Below are 20,624 nucleotides of genomic sequence, written 5' to 3' on the forward strand. Positions count from 1 at the left end.
GAGCATCCGATTTTAATGATTCAAAAAACATTGTACTTGACGGAGCAAAGAATAACTTAAATTTATGGGAAGGTAGGTTAGCGGTTTTAGAGATCCAGAAAAAAATAAACTATTATTGTATGGCATCATGTCTTAAGGCAAATTGCTCGAACTTTCCGTAACATAACGAAATATTTTGGGAATATTAAATGTTTTCAAATAGATTAATAAATACTGTAACTTCGATAATTTTATAGACCAAATTTAGAAGCTTATGAATTGGACTAGGACGTTTTTTTTTATTTATGTATTATAGAAAAGTAGTCAATCAAACGAATTTAAAATGAGGACATTGTCAAATATTTATAAGAATTATATTAAAGTAGTATATAAGTAAGCTGTAGAAGTTCAGTCAAATTTAAATTAAAATCCGAAATATTTCCGTTGAACAAAAAAAAATTTTTGAAAAAAAAATTTAATAAAAATCTCAAAAGCAGTTTTTTGTCAATACAAGCAGAAAGTTTTTTGCATCATTTAAATCGGATGCTTAGTTCTCTCAAAAACTGCCATTTTTTGAATATTTAACTTCCCGAAGGAGAAGTTTATGTTTTCATCAAAAAATCTGATTCGCTAATTTTATGTTTTCTCGACGTTTCAAGCCATTCTGAATCGAATGAGACCAAATTTGGAAAAAGAATGTGTGTGTGTGTGTGTGTGTGTGAACAGATTTTTGCCGTAAATCGACGTTTTCTTCAAAACGGCTGGACCGATTTCAAAAATTTAAAAGCCATTCGATGTATCTCGATGAGGACTATCGTTTCTGAGTTTTGTGCGGCAATCGGCCGGGCCGTTTCTTTGTAATTTGCAGAAAAGTGAAAATTTTCTCGTCCACGTTTTAGCCCGCAATTCTGAATCGATTCTGAAAATTCAAAAACCATTTGATAGATATTGGTTGGGAATCGTGCTGATTAGTTTTTGGTAAAGATCGGCCGGGCCGTTTTCTTGCAATAAAGTTAAAAAAAAAAAAATCGACGATTTTTATGATTTTTTTTTTGACGGTAGATACCATAGTTTTCTAGGTCATACTAAAATTACGGTCCTACGACAACTCGTTTAGCTTTAAAAATTCGTCAAAGTTTGCAAAAATTGGTATCGTTTTTTTTGACATTTGTCAAAATGAAATCTTTGATCGACGTTTTCTCAAAAACGCCTTAACCGATTTCAGAAATTTAAAAGCCATTTGATGTATTTCGGTGAGGACTATCGTTTGTCATTTTGTGCGACGATCTGCCCCAAGCCGTTTCTTTATAATTTGAAAAAAAGTGTTAAACTTTTCGTCCACATTTAAGCTCATCCTACCGACCGATTTTAAAAAATCAAAAACTGTTCGAAAGATATTAGTTGGGATGATACTGATTAGTTTTAGGTGAAAATCTACCGAGCCGTTTTCTTGTAATTAACCGTTGAAAAAAAAATTTAAGCCGATTTTTTGGATTTTTTTTTAGTGATATATACCATGGTCTTATAGAACTTACTGAAATATTACGGCCTTACGACAAATAGTTTGATTTTAAAAATTCATCAAAGTTTGAGAAAATGAGTAGTTTTTTTGAGATTTGTTAAAATTAAAATTAGACTATTTACTTGGTATAATGATAGAGTACTTGGTCTTGAACATAATAAACCATTAATGTCCTGAAAACTGGTCAAAGTGTTCGTTCCTTTTTTAATTATGTGTAATAAATCCACTTGGAATACTTTTAATGACTCATAAATTAATTTACTTTTTATTGATTAAGTCGATTATTTAAACATATCGGGAAGTTCATGTAACTTGCCTTAAGGCTAAATACCAAACCAACTAGTTAGCTCCGTATCTCCGAAACGGCTGGGTCTGTCTTGGCCAAAAACTAATCATCACATCTCCCTATCAATAGGAATCGAATGTTTTTTGAACCAGTCAAATCGATTCATCGGTACGCCCAAAAACGTGGACAAAAAATTGCCAGTAAAACACACATGGCCACACACACATCCTTTTTTTCTTGTCCACATTTCTGGGTTGCATAAAGGCATTTCCTTCGCTATACGAAAAAACATCATTTTTTTTAAGGTATGACAAAATGTTCAGAACCCTTCAAAACTTGAAGAAATGCAAAAATTTTCAATTTCAATTGTTGGATGATTACAATAACTTACACTACAGGAAGTTAAAAAAGCCATTTCTGGTCAAAAATTATCGTTGAATATATGCACATAAAGTTGACAGATATTTTAATAACGAATATACATAATTTTGGTTCAATGTTTTAGGGTTCTGTACCATGTTTTTTTTTTATTATTCTAATATAATTTGAAATGTCCTCTACGTGCATCAATCGACTTGATAGAACTAAAAAACATTCAATTTGTATTAATTGGGGGACGTACTAGCAAGATACGGGAAAGGGTACAAAAATGTAGTTTTTGAGAGAATTGATCTCTCGCTTAGACGATTTAGTTTAGAAAAATGTTTTGTTTATGTGTGATCATGTGAAAAAATGCTAAGTTTTTGAGAAAAGCACGATCAAAAATTTAAAAATATTCTTTTTCAAAAAATTTCAATAATTTAAAAAAATTAAGTTGTTCAAAATTTAAAAAAAGTCTTTTTTAAAAAAAAACAATATTTTCAAAAACGTTTTTTTTAATTTGAAACAAAAGAGTTTTTTCGAAACTTTCAAAAAATTATTTCGTTATTCTATATCTCGGCTTCATTACTAACATTTCTTGCGAACTTTCACATAAATTGTTTGTAGAATACGATATACAAAAATTTTTATTTTCTTTTTTCGATTCTATAACTTACTCTATGGAAAATTATTTAGAGCAAGTAGCCCCGCGGTTTCAGGTCCAAGTGAAATAACTAATTAGACATACCGGCAGGGCCGGATTTAGAAATTTGGCGCCCCGGGGCACTGACAAAAATGCCGCCCCATCTCTGAAATTTTACGAACTTTCGAACTTTTTTCTATTAAGAGACAAAATATAGAAGCGCGTAAGTGCCGCATCGCCGTCTAACGGATTATAATATCTTTAAAATATCTGATAATTTAATGTGCATATGTCTTATGATCACTTTTGTCCGCCAAATGTTTCTTTTTAATTTTTTTTATTGGATCATCGAAACCGCTAAACGTGCCCCCCACAAATTTAAGCAGTTATTTATTCTGTAATTTTTTTTGAATGATATTGGACGCTTTTTTTCACAAAAACTGAATTATCATTTTTGGCAATTTGGCCCGTATCTTCAAAACAGTTGGAACTGCCTTGGCCAATAACTAATCAGCACGTCTCTTATCAATAGGAATTGAATCATTTAAATCGGTTGATCCGTGTTCTCGAAATCGACTTGAATAATTAAAAAATATTAGATTTGTATTGATGGGGAGACGTGCTGATTAACTTTCGGCAGAGGCAATTACGAAAAATGGTAATTGAGTTTCGATATTTCTTCTCTGAAACAGCTACGCAGCGCGACTGCTTTGCAAAGTTCATCAATTTTTAATTTTCGGAAAATTTCGAAACACAAAAAACGTGCTTTAAAAGTGTTTTTTTTCATTTTTCAAAAAATTTTAAAGCTCTTTATAAAATGTAATTTTCAGTACGGGATGTTTCAGTAATTTGTCTTAAGGCACTATGCCATGAGTCACTAGGTTAAATTTTTTTTCGGCGCTATGAGCTTCGAAGTGGACAAATTCATTTTAAGAGAGGGCTCGAGAACTGAAAAACATATTTTTCTTAAACTTTCAGCTTGTTTGTGGATCTTTATATTTGCCAAATTGCCAAATTTGATAATTTATTAACCAATTTGATAATTTACGTGGGCAAAGGGAGGCAAGGCAAAATAATAAATTTTAGTTATCGGTTATTTCAACCCAAATTTTGCATTGCAATCGTATTATGTTTTGTTAATTATATTGCTTGAAATAAAAAATGTTGTTAAAAAAAAGTTGATTATATTGTATCGAATTTTGCCGCCCCCCAAAATTTGCCGCCCTGGGCAGTAGCCCCGATTGCCCCTACTGTAAATCCAGCACTGCATACCGGCAAATAAAAACGTATAATAAAAATCAAATCATTAAATTGACGCTTAAGCTATTGATTTTTTATAAACCTTTAGAGATACAAAACAAAACTACTTTACCATTATACCTATAAACGATTCTTTGTCTCTGTTGCAATTATGATGTTAAAAAAAGTATTCTTAAAAAGATCAGTCACATCTATTAAAGCATATAAAATAATAAATGGCCATTTGTCTATTCTCTCATGTCCTCATTAATAATTTTGTTTCCCTATTTGTGCAGGACATCGTGACATTTAAAAAGCTCGATGTTACTCACACAACCCATTAATGATGAAAATACGCCCACGCTGTTTGTTGTATGAACTTTGTCGCATTTCTATCACTTTGCGTGTAACTTTTTTGTGACTGAGGTTATCAAATGAAACAACATAGCCGCTAATGGCCAATTAAAAATTTCATTGAACCACAAGTAATTGCAAGGTTTTTTAAAGTTAGAACATCGAAGGATTTAAACGTAATTAGAGCTTTTGTAAGGAGCTTTTTAATTATTTCGTGATAATAATATAAATTCAGTTGTTGGGAAAGCATAATGAATTCCAAGAGATATAATCTTAAACAAGTGATTAAAGTGTAAAATAGAGATTTAAAATAAAGAAATTAAAGATATTTTTCATTATTTGGATTTTAATTATATGTATTTACATATTTATTAAATTTCATGGATCAATATAATTATAATTATACATTATAGGTAAACTAAATTTAGTTTTTAATTCCATTGTATATATACTAGATGACCTGACAGAGGTTTACCCACGTCTACAATTCAAAAGTACCAGATTTTTAATATCCTATCCTATACTATTCAATATCCTATTTAATATCCTACCGTTGTGATTCATTTATGGTCTTAGCATAAGCAGGTAAAAATCCATTTTATTAACAACATAATTACTTCAATAATTTAGTCTATTATTTTCATTATCTCGTAGGTACGATATATTAGTTGTTTTTTGGCAATTATAATTTTTAAAGTACATTTTTCTTACTAATACTTTAATAGACATTAGTTGAATTAATTTGTAAAATCTAGTTCATATGAGCACTCTTCAATCTAACACAATTTGACACACGGAACAAAATTCTAAATCATGTTTTTAATAAGTAGAATTTTTTTTTGTATTTTTAAATAATTTAGTAAAGTAAACCAAAATGCGAAATTCAAGTTTAAAAAACTAATGTATATGCACCTTTGGACTTAATGCGTTATTTATTAAACTAAATTATATAATTTCATCTGCCAGCATATACTTGACTATAATATATTTTTTTAACTTTTGGCACATTTCAGCTGCTTTTCGGCAATAATAATGTAAACAATACATTTTCCTTGTATATAATTTTCTAATATTATCTAAGCTCATAATTTCAGCCAAATTCAAAATTCAAGTGAATTGATATTTCTAGCAGAATTAATTTGTAAAATCTAGTTAATATGAGCACTCTTCAATCTAAGATCAACTTGCTAAATATTCTATATCCCAAACATATAAATTTTTGGCACATGAAACAAAATTCTAAATCATGTTTTTAATAAATAAAAATACTTTTTTGTATTAAAATTTTGTTTAAAAATGAATGTATGTGTGTGTGTATGTATGTGTGTATGTGTGTATGTGTATATGCGTGTATGTGTGTGTGTGAAGATACAAATTTTCGTCGATGATTTCGGGAACGCGGATGAAGCGATTTGAATAATTAAAAAAACATTCGATTCGTATTGATAAGAAGACGTGCTGATTAATTTTTGAAAAAGGCAGGTCTCACCGTTTCGAAGGTATGGGGCAGAAAGTGCCAAGAACGGTAAAGGAAACGGAGCGTCTGATTTGAATAATTCGAAAAACATTTTACTTGTATTAACAAAATGAAGAACTGATTAAATTTTCATGAAGGCAAGTCTAGCGGTATCTCTATTTTATAGAGATTTTAACAATAAGTATAAATTTTGTTTACATTCCGATGGGTTCCCTACCAATCTTTATCCGTTAGATGGCAACGCGTCGCTTACGCGCTTCGATGTTTCGTCTCTATGCAGTTAAAGCAGTACGATTGCTCTGAAAAAAGTTCAAAATTTCCAAAATATTTCGAAATAATTTTTTTTCAAAAAATCTTTTTTTTCAAAAAAAAGTGAATTTTAGTCAAAAATTTATAGTTTCTCAAAAATCTAATTTTTTCAGAATAATTTTTTTTTTCAAAAATGTTAATCTTTTTAAAAAAAAATAGTTTTTGGTACGGGAAGTACCAGCAATTTGTCTTAAGGCACGATGCCATGAGCCCCACTAGTCTTAATTTCTGGCACATCTCAGCTGCTTTTCGGCAATAATAATGTAGACATTGTCAATAACAATGTCAAATTATGTTAATAATAGTGTTTTTTGTAATTTTTGTCATTTATTTCTACAATATTACTATAGTTTTATTGTTCAATAAATCTTAAAAATTTCCTTTGAATAGAAAATTTTCTATCTTAAACTCCGAACACTCCGAACATCGAAATACATAGTTTCGACAACTTCTTAAGTTATGCTTATTTGTGTGTTTTACCATCTGTGATGTTAAAAGATATATATTTTATCAATGTGCACATGCTCATATCATGGATTAATAATGTTTTCACTTGTTATATTAGGATACAAAATTGTAAGTTTTTTTAATTAATATAATTGTTTTTCTATGAAATTCCTTACATATTATTTATTTAGTTTTAATTATTATAGTTAAATTGATTGCAACTGAGTGAAGGCTAAGATGCTAGCCGAAAGTATAGATTTTAAATAAATTTCTAAAAACTTTCGTACTATTTTTATTAATGTAACGCCCGACTTTTAAACTCATATAAAATATATTATATCAACATCAAATTCAAATCTATTAATATATATATATATATATATATATATATATATATATATATATATTCAATAGCTAAGTCCTGGATTTTTTCAATATATTGATTGTTTCTTTTCCGAACAGTAAATCCAATAATAAAAAGCAATTTGTTTTTTTGAAGATGTTTAATAACGACGTTTCGGAACTAGGTACGTTCCATCATCAGGTCTATTCTGTCAAAGACAATGTTTTTTAAAACTATTGATTAACATTTAAAAAACATTTTCTTTGACAGAATAAACCTGATGATGGAACGTACCTAGTTCCGAAATGTCGTTATTAAACATCTTCAAAGAACAAATTGTTTTTTATTATTGGATTTACTGTTCGGAAAAGAAACAATCGATATATTGAAAAAATCCAGGACTTATCTATTGAATATATATATATATATATATATATATATATATATATATATATACAGGGCCGGTCCTGCCTTGCATGCGATGAATGCAAAAAATGCGGGCGCAAGCCTTAGGGGGCGCCAAAACGAGTTTTGGAAATTAAATTTTTAATATAATATTTATATTTTTTTATATAAAATCTAGAATTATTTATTTAAAATGTAGAATACTTAATAAATTATAATAAATAATTTAACTTATTTAGGGATACGGAGACACAAAAAGCGTATTTATTTTGCAATGTGATATCAGTAGAAACAATTAACCGATTAATAATTCTGCAAATTAGTAAATAACAGCTCTATTTATTGCTTAATCTACTTATTCATTTCTTTCTTTTTTTGAAGTTACCGTGGAATCGAAAAAAAATTATCTAGTGTTCAATTCCATAAGCGCAAACCTGCGAAAGATTAAATTAATTGTTGGGCATTATTAACGAAAAATTGCGAGCAGATTTAGTTGAATCGGAACTTGTTAAAAAATATAAACAAATTATAAAAAATGGGAAGTCAGTGCTTAGAAAATGGCATGCTTATTCCGAGAAATTGAATTGTAACTTTTGCTTTTGTTGCAAATGTTTCGCATCTGTTGAACTTTGAATGTTGAAGACATGCGTGGAACAAATATGAAAAATGGAAGCAAAATTTACTTTGAAACAAAAATCTTAAGGCTTGTTTTATACCTAGTGGTGTCCATACTCTAAATTTAATAATTATTAACTATACAGAAATAATACATATCAAATATAATAAGTTTTTTTCAATATTGTTCAAGAAATGTGTAATTTCTTTGCATTTTTTACTGATTTTTGAACAATTCTTCTAAAATAAGTTAAAAAGTTAATAACAAGCTGGAACTCTGAATATGACGGCTCTAACGATATCAATAAGGAGAAGTTTACGACGCAATTTTGGATATTGTAAATGATGAATAATTAAATTAAATTAAAATTTTAAAAAATTCAACATGAAATACGAGTGTTATGTTTGAAAATGAAATGCTAGTTTTTTTAAATATTAATATTGCACATACGTTAAAAATAATTGAAAATTTCAAAATACTTGATTATAATCAACGTCCCTAATCGCCTCGATTTTCTAAATAAATTTAAAATCAATATATTTTATACGCTGTTAGATTATATCTAATTTTTTGTGCACTAAATCCAGAATAATTAAAACTTAATTTATTTATTTCACTTAATATTTTTGTTAAATGAAAGTTACAGAATTTAAGAAATGCATTTCAGAAATAGTATTTATTATTTTGATATTAAAATCTTTATATCAAAATAATAAATACTATTTCTGAAATGCATTTCTTAAATTTTATAACTTTAATCTAACAAAAATATTAATTCTTTTGCTATGGTAGTCGAACTTACATCCTTAACCAATTTACTACATATTGAATATTACTAAAATGTGAAATTATGACAGGGATTATTTTATTTGTTGATATCGATAATAATAAATAAATTTAGAATCAATATATTTTATACCCTTCTAGATTATATCTATTTTTTTGTGTACTAAATCCAGAATAATTAAAAATTAATTTTTAAAAAATTTGTAAATATTTATATAATTTTAATGATAAACTGTTAAAAAGGTGAAAATTAATAGGGGGGGGGGGGCGCTAGAAAAAAAGTTGCATGCGGGCGCTAAGGACCACAGGGCCGGCCCTGTATATATATATATATATATATAACTATAAGTATATATATATATATATATATATATATATATACAATATATAACTCACCGAGACTCCTAGAAACTGCGTGGAATTGATGGCGGAATAGATGTCGTCTGCCGTTTCTTTATCGGTGTACGTAAAACTCTTCAATGATTTGCCTTGTCTCCTCAATCTGGCCATCGTCTTATTGAATGCCAAGGCAACGCTCCAAACCGCATCGTAGGCGAGAGGCGCCTCTTGGTAGCCCTCGGGATAACGACCGTTGTCGATATCGTAGCCGTCCTGTCGAAGGACATCTTCGAGACGACTCCTGGTAATAAATAGTGGAAACACATTTAAGAAAAGTACTGCAGAGAGGAAAAGAGTTACTAGATTTGAAAAAAATATAGTTCTCAAATGATTCTGGAAAAGGATACATTTATTAAAATATCATCAATTTTAAGAAAACGAATTTTTCAATGCAATGAACACGAATTGGTAATGCATAGTATGAAAAAATTCACAAAATATCATATATTTATAAAAGTTTACGCCATACGATAAATGAATTTAAATGACTTTAATTTTTAGTTTTTCGTGTAAAATATATGTTTAGGACGAGCCATAAATTGATTCAATATGATTGCAATTTTTATATAAATCCAAATGACTTTGTTAACTTCCCATAGGGCAAGTAATAGTAATCGCAAAAATTCCAAAATGAAAATTATATATACGTTTACGTTATGTTTCAAAATCTTCTGAACATTTTGGCATACCTTAGAAAAAATGAATGTATGTGTGTGTATGTATGCTATGTGTTTTTGTGCGCGTATGTGTGTGTGTGCGGATACAAATTTTCTTCGACGATTTCGGGAACACGGCTGAAGCGATTTGAATAATTAAAAAACCATTTGATTCGTATTGATAAGGAGACGTGCTGATTAGTTTTTGGCGAAGGCAGGTCTAGCCGCTCAAGAAAGAAATAATGTTTGGTGCGGGATGTTCCAGCACCACTAGTTTTGTCCACTATGATGGCAATACATAGTTCACTGTGATGGCAATACAGACAAATTTGTTAAAGACTAGTGGTACATGGCATCGTGCCTTAAGGCAAATTGCTAGAACTTCTCGTACCCTAACAAAATGTTCTAGAAATATTAAATGTTTCGAAAAGATTATTATAAATAAATACCGTAACATTGCCTAATATTTATAAGAATTATATGAACTGAATTGCAAATTTATAATAATTTATTTAAAGTATATACGTGAACTTTACAACTTTACTAAGAAATAAAATTAAAATCTTCATTATTTTCGATATACCAAAAAAAATTGAAAAAATTTAAGAAAAAAACTAAAAATTCAAAGCAATTGTTTCGTCAATAGAACCATTCAGATCGGATGCTTAGTTCTCTCAAAAACTGCAATTTTTGAACATTTAGCTTTGTATCTTTGAAACGGCTGAACCTGCTTTTGACAAAAACTAATCACCGCTTCTCCCCATCACTACGAACTGAACGTTTTTTAGATTTTTCAGATCGGATGCTTCTTTCTCTCGAAATCTCGATTTCTATTTTCGGCACTCTTTGCTCTGTATCTTTGTAACGGCTAAACCCGCCTTTGCCAAAAACTAATCAGCACCTATTACTATAACTATCCTACGGTAAGTTAATTAATATAGACATTAATTTAATATTCTGACCACAAAAATTGTCTAGGTCCCTCTATCAACAAAACATCTTTCTGCACAGAATCTACTAATCTACAAACTACTTAACCAGACAAGAATACATCAACGGTGAAGTTGATATAGCACGTAAATTTATATATTTAGGGGCCAAATTTATGATAAAATAGAAGCGTCTATCTTCGTATGAATTGGTGAAATCAAATTGTCAAAACGCAATGTATTAGTTGTGCGATCAAGCGTTTCACACATAAAACCTAACCTGCAAAACGCTCAAATTTCTACAATTTTAGAAAGCGTTCATTAAATCAAGTGAGGCATAACAAGGAAGAGGGTTTGACAAAAAATCAAGAAATATCACGTAGGAAAAATGGGTCTTGCCAGATATCACGTGAATTTATTTTTTACCTGAATTTTATTAAAAAATCAAACAGTTGGCAAAAAAATTAATAAAATTTACAAAGTACTTTTGACCACATAAAAGGTTAAGGAGGAGAGGGTAAATTTAAATATTACCAAAAAGAGAGAAGGGTTCTAAGAATCATCGAATAACAATAACGTAATTAATGAACGCCCCCTTATCTAAGTGCATCATGTTGATGATGCACCTAGAAACAAACGTGAAGTTAGGTTTTATATGTGGGTAAAACGCCTGATCGCACGGCAAATACATTTTTTGAACAATTTATTACTACCAATTCCAACGAAGATAGATCCGTAATAGAGCGTTACAATAACAATTCTAATTTATCGAAGAATTGATCTCTTAGTATTGGTTTTTATTAATCATGTAATTCTAAAACTATAGTTCGATTGCTTTTTATTGTACTGATTATCATTACATAAACTTAATTATGACAGTAAAAATATTTATCAAAAAATGTAATCAATATTAATAATGAATTTCGCATAAAAAATTTCATGTTGCAAAGATCTCTATACGAGCCAATAGTAGGAAAATTTGGATTGTGTCAATCGATCTCTAATTTTACACATATTTCACTGAATTTGCTCGTCATGAAAATCTATAAACTAATATAATTTTTTTATTTTTTCAGTCACAGCGCAGACAAACATTAAATTTATAGTTGGTAATATTTTAGCATGAACTTTATATTTCTCACAATTAATATAATGACGGTTAATGATGAATAAATAAATACACATGTAAAATACGTAAATGTACCTTTAGAATTTATCCAATTTCAATCAACTTAATGTTTAAAGAAGTTTTTTTTTAATATTTTAACGTAAGTCTATAACGCATTGTTATACATTTATTTAGTATTATGCATTAGTTTTTTTATTTTATTTATATATTTAGTATTATGCATTAGTATTATGCATTTAAAAAAAGTTATATATAATTATCTTACTAGAATATATTAAATTCGAATGGAATTTTTATCTTCACTATGTATTATACATAATGATATCAATCAAAATGCTGGAGAATTCAATAACGTACCTAAATTCCTCTCGTGTCATTCCAGATATCGTTTTCTGATTACTTCGATTCCACATTAAGGCTTCGGTGGTGAGATGTCCTTCTGCCGCAATTCGCATTTGCGCTTTCGTACATTCTATACCTTCCTTCTCTAAATTCACTTCGAACCAATTATCTTCATACCAACCTGAAATAGAAAAAAGAAACACTATAGTTCGTACAGTTATTACACTGAGCTTAATGAAACAGTACATCAACTAATGAGACACAGCATTATTTTAGTAAAAAAAAATCATTTATTAATAACAATCACAATATTAATTATATCCTGAGTTATTTTGGTTAACATCAATTAAATATAATTATAGATAGCAGTTACCCCAATGAGTAATTACTATTGGATACAATTCATTGGATCAAGTTTATTGGTCAAAATTTTTAAAGTATTCTTAACTTTAATGTAGAAACAGCGGAGCAATGAGTGGATTATCTAATTTGTGATGATGATTATGTGGTTCATCTTTTTATGAAGATTTTAATATATAGCACCTTCAGATCAGCATGCAGAGTTTTATTGCTCGCGTATCATCATTTTAAATAGTTTTAATTGGGTCCTGTTTAATTTTAAATAGTTTTAATTATCATAGTTTTATAGATCAAAATTTTGTTTTTGACTGCTAATTTTTTAACTTCCCGTAGGATAAGTTATTGTAATGGGCCGAAAATCGGAATTGAAAATTTTGACATTTCTCGACGTTTTGAAGGTTTCTGAACGTTTTGGCCTACCTCAGAAAAAATGGATGTGTGTGTGTGTGTATGTATGCATGGATACAAATTTTCGCCCACGTTTTCGGGCGTACGGATCAACCGATTTGAATGGTTTAAAAAACATTCGATTCCTATCGACAGGGAAAAGAGCTGATTAATTTTTGGCAAAGGCAGGTCCAGCCGTTTCGAGGATACGCAGCAAAGAGTGCAGAAAATAGAAATGGAATTTTTGAGAGAACAGAGTATCCGATTTGAATGATCTAAAAAACATTCAATTAGTAATGATTGGGAGAAGTGTTTATTAGTTTTTGGCAAAGGCAGGCCTATCCATTTCGAAGATACGAAGCTAAATATGTAAAAAATCGCAGTTTTTGAGAGAACTAAGCGTCCGATTTGAATGATTCAAAGAACTTTCTGCTTGCCTTTACAAAATAACTGATTTTGGAAAAAAAAAATTTGTTTAATTTTTTTTTTTAATTTTTTGTATATCGAAAATAATTCAGATTTTATTTATAATTCTGACTATAGTTCTAATATACTTTAAACAAATAATTTCAACTCTGCAATTCAGTTTATATAATTCTTATAAATATTAGACAATTTTACAATATTAATAATAATCTATTTGAAAACATTCAGTATTCCTCGAACATTTCGTTACGGTACGGAAAGTTCCAGCAATTTGCCTTAAGGCACGATGCCACCCACCCCACTAGTTTTATATTGTGTCCAATAAGCTAATAAAGCTCCCAATCTCTGGATTTGATAGTTGTGATTTTTATTGTGATGTGGAGTTTTCATTATAGACTGCGGTCGTGACGCATAACTAGACTAGTATAGATGCCAAACATTTTATTACACATTACTATTGAATAGTAATTCCGGAGATAATTTTTTATTGAAACAGTTTATATCATATTTTTTACTTTTTGTGTTTCATCAACTTCCCGTAGGGTAGTTATAGTAATGGGCCGAAAATCGAAAATGAAAATCGAAATTCTCGAAGTTGCTGAACATTTTGGCATACCTCAGAAAAAATGGAAGTGTGTGTATGTGTGTGTGCTTTGTATGTCTGCATTTTTTCGTCCACGTTTTCAGGCGCACGGATCAACCGATTTGAATGTTCAAAAAATATTCGATTCCTATTGATAGAAAGATGTGCTGATTGGCAAAGGCAAGTCCAGTCGTTATAGGAATCCATTGCTTGTTAAATTTTTCAAATCGGTTTATGCATACGCCCGAAATCGTCGATGAAAAATTGTGTCACGCACACACACACTTCAATTTTTTCTGTTTATGAGGTATGTCAAAATGTTAAGTATTAAATAATCTACAAAAATATTATTGAGTTTCTTAAATAATTTATAACAAATCCATAGATATCAATAATTTATAATTTGTGTATGATTACGAATCTGTATATTATAGAAATATAGGTATACTAACGCTTTCTCTTAACGCAATATACCATGCCAGTCAATATGACTGGTTGGGCACTTTCAATTCCAAATTCCCATTATATGCAAAATTTATTTTGTGAAATGAAGTTATGACTTTTTAAGTTATAAGCATAGAAATCATTTTATGTATTCAAAGTTACTTTAAATACGTTAGTAACAAAAATAAATTGTGCTACTACTATTTATACCAGCACTAGTCAAAATGACTGGTGCAAGTTTCTATAGAAAAATGTTTGATGAAAGAACAGAAATAACAATAGACATAGATCGTATGCATTTATAGCCTACTCTCTTATCGACGGCAATGTATATTATTTATTCTTTTTTTTTACATTGTAAAAATGCAGATTGCTGAACTATTACTACCAACAAAACAGTTGTTTCGAGTTTCGTTCAGCACACTAAATAAATTTTTTTTCAAAGTGAGTTTCAAGTATTTATTTATTTTTTTTATATATTAATTATTTTGAGTGGTATTGGTAGAAATTAAATGGCTGGTATATCTAGTGCTCAGACATTCTGAAGACGAGTCACATTACCACATTCTACTATAAGTAAGTAATACTATAATGGAAAAAAACGTATCGATGAATAGAATTTCAATTTCTGAACTCAAAACAATAATGATTTGTTTGTAATAAAAAAATTACACCGCAGAGCAATTTATAGAACTCTATAAAGTAAAAGTTGCTCAAATAAATCTAAATATAAAAGAATTGCAAAAACGTATGCTATTCTAGAGTTGATTGAACTGAAAATGAGCGTAAACTCAATAAACAAGGGCACAACGCAATCAAATATTTCAGTGGCGCTGTTATCTAATTTGCAAGTACTGCAACGGTTCCCTAAATAATTATCCCGAATGAACAGCCGCAGAATAAACAGAGTAGTTCTGTGAGAATGTTATTACAGTCGGCAAATGCAAATATTTTGAGTTAGTGCCCTGCCAAGATAACACAAACATGGCCAATTGTCCATGTTTATATACTGCACAAAATTCGGCATTAGTTATCAAAACGTTGTGCATAATTTAATTATACATGAGAACGATGATGTACATTTACCTTCCAATAGGGTAAGTTAAAGTTATCGCAAAAAATCTAAAACAATTTGTTTTGAATAACTTTACGTTTCAAAGGTTCCTGAACATTTTGGCATACTTTAGAAAAATTGGGTGTAAGAGTGTTTGTGTGCATGTATGTTTAGATACATTATTTCGTCCACGATTTTGGGTGCATGTTTCAGCCGATTTGAATGATTCAAAAACATTTGATTCCTACTGATGGGGAGACGTGCTGATTAGTTTTTGGCAAAAACACATCTAGCCGTTTCGATGATACGGAGAAAAAATGCCAAAAATGGTAATTCAGTTTTTCAGATATCTCAGCTCCAGATTTCAATGATTCAAAAAACATTTTACTTGTATTGACGAAATGAAGAATTGATTAAATTTTTGGAAAAGCAGGTCCAGCAACTTTAGAGATATAGAGGAAATTGTAAAAAAAAATATATTCGGCGGACTAAAATGATCATTAGACATGTGCAGTTATGCGCATCAAATTATCAGATATTTTATAGAGATTTTAAACATGAGTATCAATTTTGTTAAAAAAAATTGTGTTTTATATCAAGATTTTTAATTTTTATTTTTTAATGTTTACTTATACTGATTACACAAATTTTCAGAAAAAAAACTCAATTTTTTAAAAATTGAGTAAATTTTAAATTTACAGTTCAGTTTAAAATTGTATATATATATATATATATATATATATCATATGCGTTATTGTAATCGTAGAAATATATCCCCAGACGAATTCATTCGGCTTTTTTTCTCATGTAAACATTTTTAAGTTTTTGAGCGATAAGATCGTCACTGTATATTATATGAACACATAAATATATAATAATTATAATCATCTTCAAGTATTTAAAGCAGTTGTAATTGATCATTGATCAATATTTAATAATTACTATTTTCACTCGAATATTTAAATCTGGTACAGAAAAGTTGATGGTACGATGCCATGCACAACTAGATTTATCTGCAGTCAAATTATATGTACGCTACTAAAATTCGACCTTTTTATTTAGTGTTCAAAATATTGTAAATATTGTTAATATCTTGACATTTTAAAATTGTCTGAATTTTTTACAGATATTATACTTAAAATCATTCGACACGCATTTCAGGATTTTACTGCAAAAACAATTTTAAGGTAATATTTACTATTGAAATATGGATTCTTTGCTCATTTTTTATAAACATCCTTTGCCTTAAATTATTTATCTCCAGCTGTGCTGATCATATCAGTATTATTATTTTTTATTAAATATTTATGCAGTTTTCTGAACAATAACAACCCTGAAATATTTATAAAGGTTGTACTTACCCTTCACCCTGCTAAGAAAACTGCAACTTTTTTTTATCATTTTAAGGTTGACTTTAATATGAGTGTAATAAAAACTAGTTTGTATTGGTTGGCTTTGAGGCAAGTTACATGACCCGCCCGAGCTGTTTAATTAAGCGACTTAATAAATAAAAAAATAAATTAATTTATGAGTGATTAAAAGTATTCCAAGTGGATTTATTACACATAATTGAAAGCGAACGAACACGTTAACTATGAGTATTTTCTAAAAACACATTCTCAAAAATCAATAAGTTTTATAATTGAACCAGTTTCCGTAGGACTTTGATGGTTTAGTATGTTAATTAAGACCAAGTACTATACCGAGTACTTATACCGAGTAAATCGTCTAATCTACTACGAAAAATACTCATTTTCTCAAATTTTGATGCATTTTTAAAATTAAACTGCTCGCCGTAAGGCCGTAATTTTGCAATAAGTTGTAAAGACCATGATATATACATCAAAAAAAGTTTTATAAAAATCGGTTTAAACTTTAATTTAACAACAAATTACAAGAAAACGACTCGGTATTTTTACCTAAAACTAATCAGTATCATTCCCAACTAATATCTTTCGAACAGCTTTTTATTTTTTAAAATCGATTTGGTAGTATGAGCTTAAATATAGGCACAAGTTTAACACTTCTTTCGAAATTTCAAAGAAAGGGCTCGGCCGATCGTCGTACAAAACTGATAAGCGATAGTCCTCATTGAGACGCATCAAATGGTTTTCAAATTTCTGAAATCGGTTCAGGCAGTCTTAAGCAAATGTCGAAGAAATGTCTAATTTTGACAAATGCCAAAAAACGATACTAATTCTTGCAAACTTTGACACATTTTTAAAGCTAAACGAGTTGTCGCAGGGTCGTAATATTTTAGTATGATCTAGAAGACTATGGTATCTCCGTCAAAAAAAGTAATAAAAATAGTCATTTTTTTTAATACTTTATTACAAGAAAACGGTTCGGTCGATCTCTACCAAAAACTAATCAGCACGATTTCCAACCAATATCATTCGTACGGTTTTTGAATTTTCAAAATCGATTGAGAACTGCGGGCTAAAACGTGAACGAAAAGTTTTTCACTTTTCTGCTATTCACAAAGAAACTGCTTGGTTTGGCAAAATTGATAAACATTAGTTCTCATCTATACATCGAATGTTTTTTAAATTTTTGAAATCGGTCCATGCGGTTTTGAGAATACGTCAATTTACGGCAAAAAATCTGTTCACATACACACACACAGACTTTTTCCAAATTTTGTCTCATTCGATTCAGAATGACTTGAAACGTCGAGAAAACATCAAATTGGCGAATCGGATTTTTTGATGAAGACATAAACTTCTCCTTCAGGAAGTTAAAAATAATAATACTAATCCGACCCGCATATCTGGAGATAATTAATTTAACGCACGCAGAAGATGTTCGTGGAAATTGAGCAAAAAATCCATATTTCAATTGCAAATATTTACTTAAAAATTATTTTTAGCAAAATCCTGAAATACGTATTATTTGATGTTATGTATAATATCTGTAAAAAAAATTACAGACAATTCTCAAATGTGACAGATTATTTCTTCGAAAATCTGTGCAGTTTGTAAAATAATGACCCATATAGTATATAGTTATTCATAGAGTCGTTAATCTCTGGTTGGGGTTTCACAGCCAAAAGTACACATATTTCTAATCTAATCGCAAAAAAACGATTCATATAGAATAGTTGTATTGTACCTAGTGTTTTAATTCCATGGACCTGGTTTCGTACAAAGCTTAATCTGAAAGCATAATCTTACAAAACTTTCCGGAGAGGAAGAAAAATTGGTTACGATGTACTATAAAACAAATGGGAACTTAATCTAATGGACCTGTCTTTGAGCAAATTACTTATAAAAACACCATTATGGAATAAAACTTGTTATGAAATCGTAGTCGCTATACTGACATTTACAATTTTCACAATAAATCCATCTCGAACTAAGAATTTTACAATCCTTTCATTGCAGAATAATACAAACAGCATACCGTTTTTGCCAGTTCGAAGTGCGCGTTTGACTAATGGCTTTTGATAACTGCCCAACCCATTCTTCTCAGAACAAGAATGATGGATGATACTTGAGATATTGCTGCTCCATAACAAAACCATCACCCATCGCCTGCATTTTCCATTAGTGCTGCACCAGAGGTCGACGAAATATTATTTGTTTGGCGATATTAATAAACGAATATCGACAATCAATCATTTATATGTCAGCGTCATTACAAGAGGTATTTATATGCGGAGGTATACAAGGTTATTGTACATTTATGTAATATGGAACAGTGATTTATTATTCTTGCTCATTAACAGGAAAATAAAACTTGATCAACTGCTTTCAGCATGCCATTTACAGTCATTTCTAAGTCAATATATTAAGGACTTAATGTAATAGTGTAGAACGAGGCTTAAAGGTCCGCGGGTTCATCACCGATATTTCAAAAACAAGTAAAGTTAAGAATTTTAAGTTCTAAGAGTTTCAAGATTTTTAATTTTAAACTGGTAATATTAAGAAAAATGTATAACCAGCTTTGATCGAAAAAACAGATCAAAACTATTTTCTTGCGTTGCTAGTTTACTACCTTAATATAATTTTTAGGTATAAGTTATTAACTTCCTGTAGGGTAAGTTATTGTAATTGTCGAAAAATCGAAATTGAAAATTTTTACATTTCTTTACGTTTTGAAGGTTTCTGAACATTTTGACATACCTCAGAAAAATTCGATGTGTATGTGTATGTATGTATGGATACAAAGTTTCGTCTACGTTTTCGGGCGAACGGATCAAACGATTTAAATGGTTTAAAACACATTCCATTCCTACTGATAGGGAGTTGTGCTGATTAGTTTTTGGCAAAGTCAGGTCCAGCCGTTTCGGAGATATAGAGCTAAATGTGCAAAAATGGCAGTTTTTTGAGAGAACTAAGCGTCCGATTTGAATGATTCAAAGAACTTTCTGTTTTTTTAAACAAAATAATTGCTTTTCAAAAAAAAATTGTTTTATTTTTTTTTCTTTTTTTGTATATCGAAAATAGTTCAGATTTTAATTGTAATTCTGACTTAAGCTCTACAAATATTTTCAACTTTGCAATTCAGGTTATATAATTCTTATAAAGATTAGATAATGTTACAGAATATATTTAAAATAATCTCTCGAAAGTCTCTCGAACCTTTCGTTACGGTACGGGAAGTTCCAGCAATTTGCCTTAAGGCACGATGCCACTAGATTTAAGTTAAATTCAACATTTTTTCATTTAATCTCAATAAAAGATTACACGTGGGTGGAATAAATAAAGATCTACTGAATGTTTACCCTCGAAATGTGTAAACAACAGAAATTAATAAATAAAAAAGTAAATAACGTTGAAAAAAGCAAATTTACAAGAGATACATTGAATAAATAGTTATTCCAAATTTGTGGATGGATATTTCTGATAAAATACCGTTTCCAAGTTATAAACATTATCATCTCTGTAAAATATTAACCCATAAAATTAATAGTTTGCATTGGTTAAATAATGTAGCTATTATTTCATAAGATTCAAAATATCAAAAATAAAAATAAGACATTGGACTTTGTGACTCCTAGATGACCTATTTTACACCGCCTATGAGGCAAAAAGGACCAGGTGACAAATTTATGAAAAAACGGCAGAAAAAAAAAACAGATTTCTACATTGATGATTTAGTTGAGAGCTTTACTGAACATAGTCTGATAGTTGTTTTTTGACACGTG

General features: G+C 29.5%; 1 protein-coding gene across 1 annotated transcript in view; it reads right to left on the reverse strand.

The window, feature by feature from the left end:
* The window catches only part of LOC113372312 (gamma-aminobutyric acid type B receptor subunit 1), a 303,069-nt gene that overhangs the window by 121,246 nt on the left and 161,199 nt on the right, over positions 1 to 20,624 (reverse strand). Inside the window, exons 5-6 of the mRNA XM_026612635.1 lie at positions 12,237 to 12,402; positions 9,163 to 9,406 (exon numbers count right to left, since the gene is read on the reverse strand). Coding sequence (XP_026468420.1) covers positions 9,163 to 9,406; positions 12,237 to 12,402 — 410 coding nt within the window. The remainder of the gene's footprint in view (positions 1 to 9,162; positions 9,407 to 12,236; positions 12,403 to 20,624) is intronic.

Source organism: Ctenocephalides felis, unplaced genomic scaffold (assembly GCF_003426905.1).
Source record: "Ctenocephalides felis isolate EL2017-DRISC unplaced genomic scaffold, ASM342690v1 CF-g0.4_SCAFFOLD_01604, whole genome shotgun sequence".
NCBI classification, from domain to species: domain Eukaryota; kingdom Metazoa; phylum Arthropoda; class Insecta; order Siphonaptera; family Pulicidae; genus Ctenocephalides; species Ctenocephalides felis.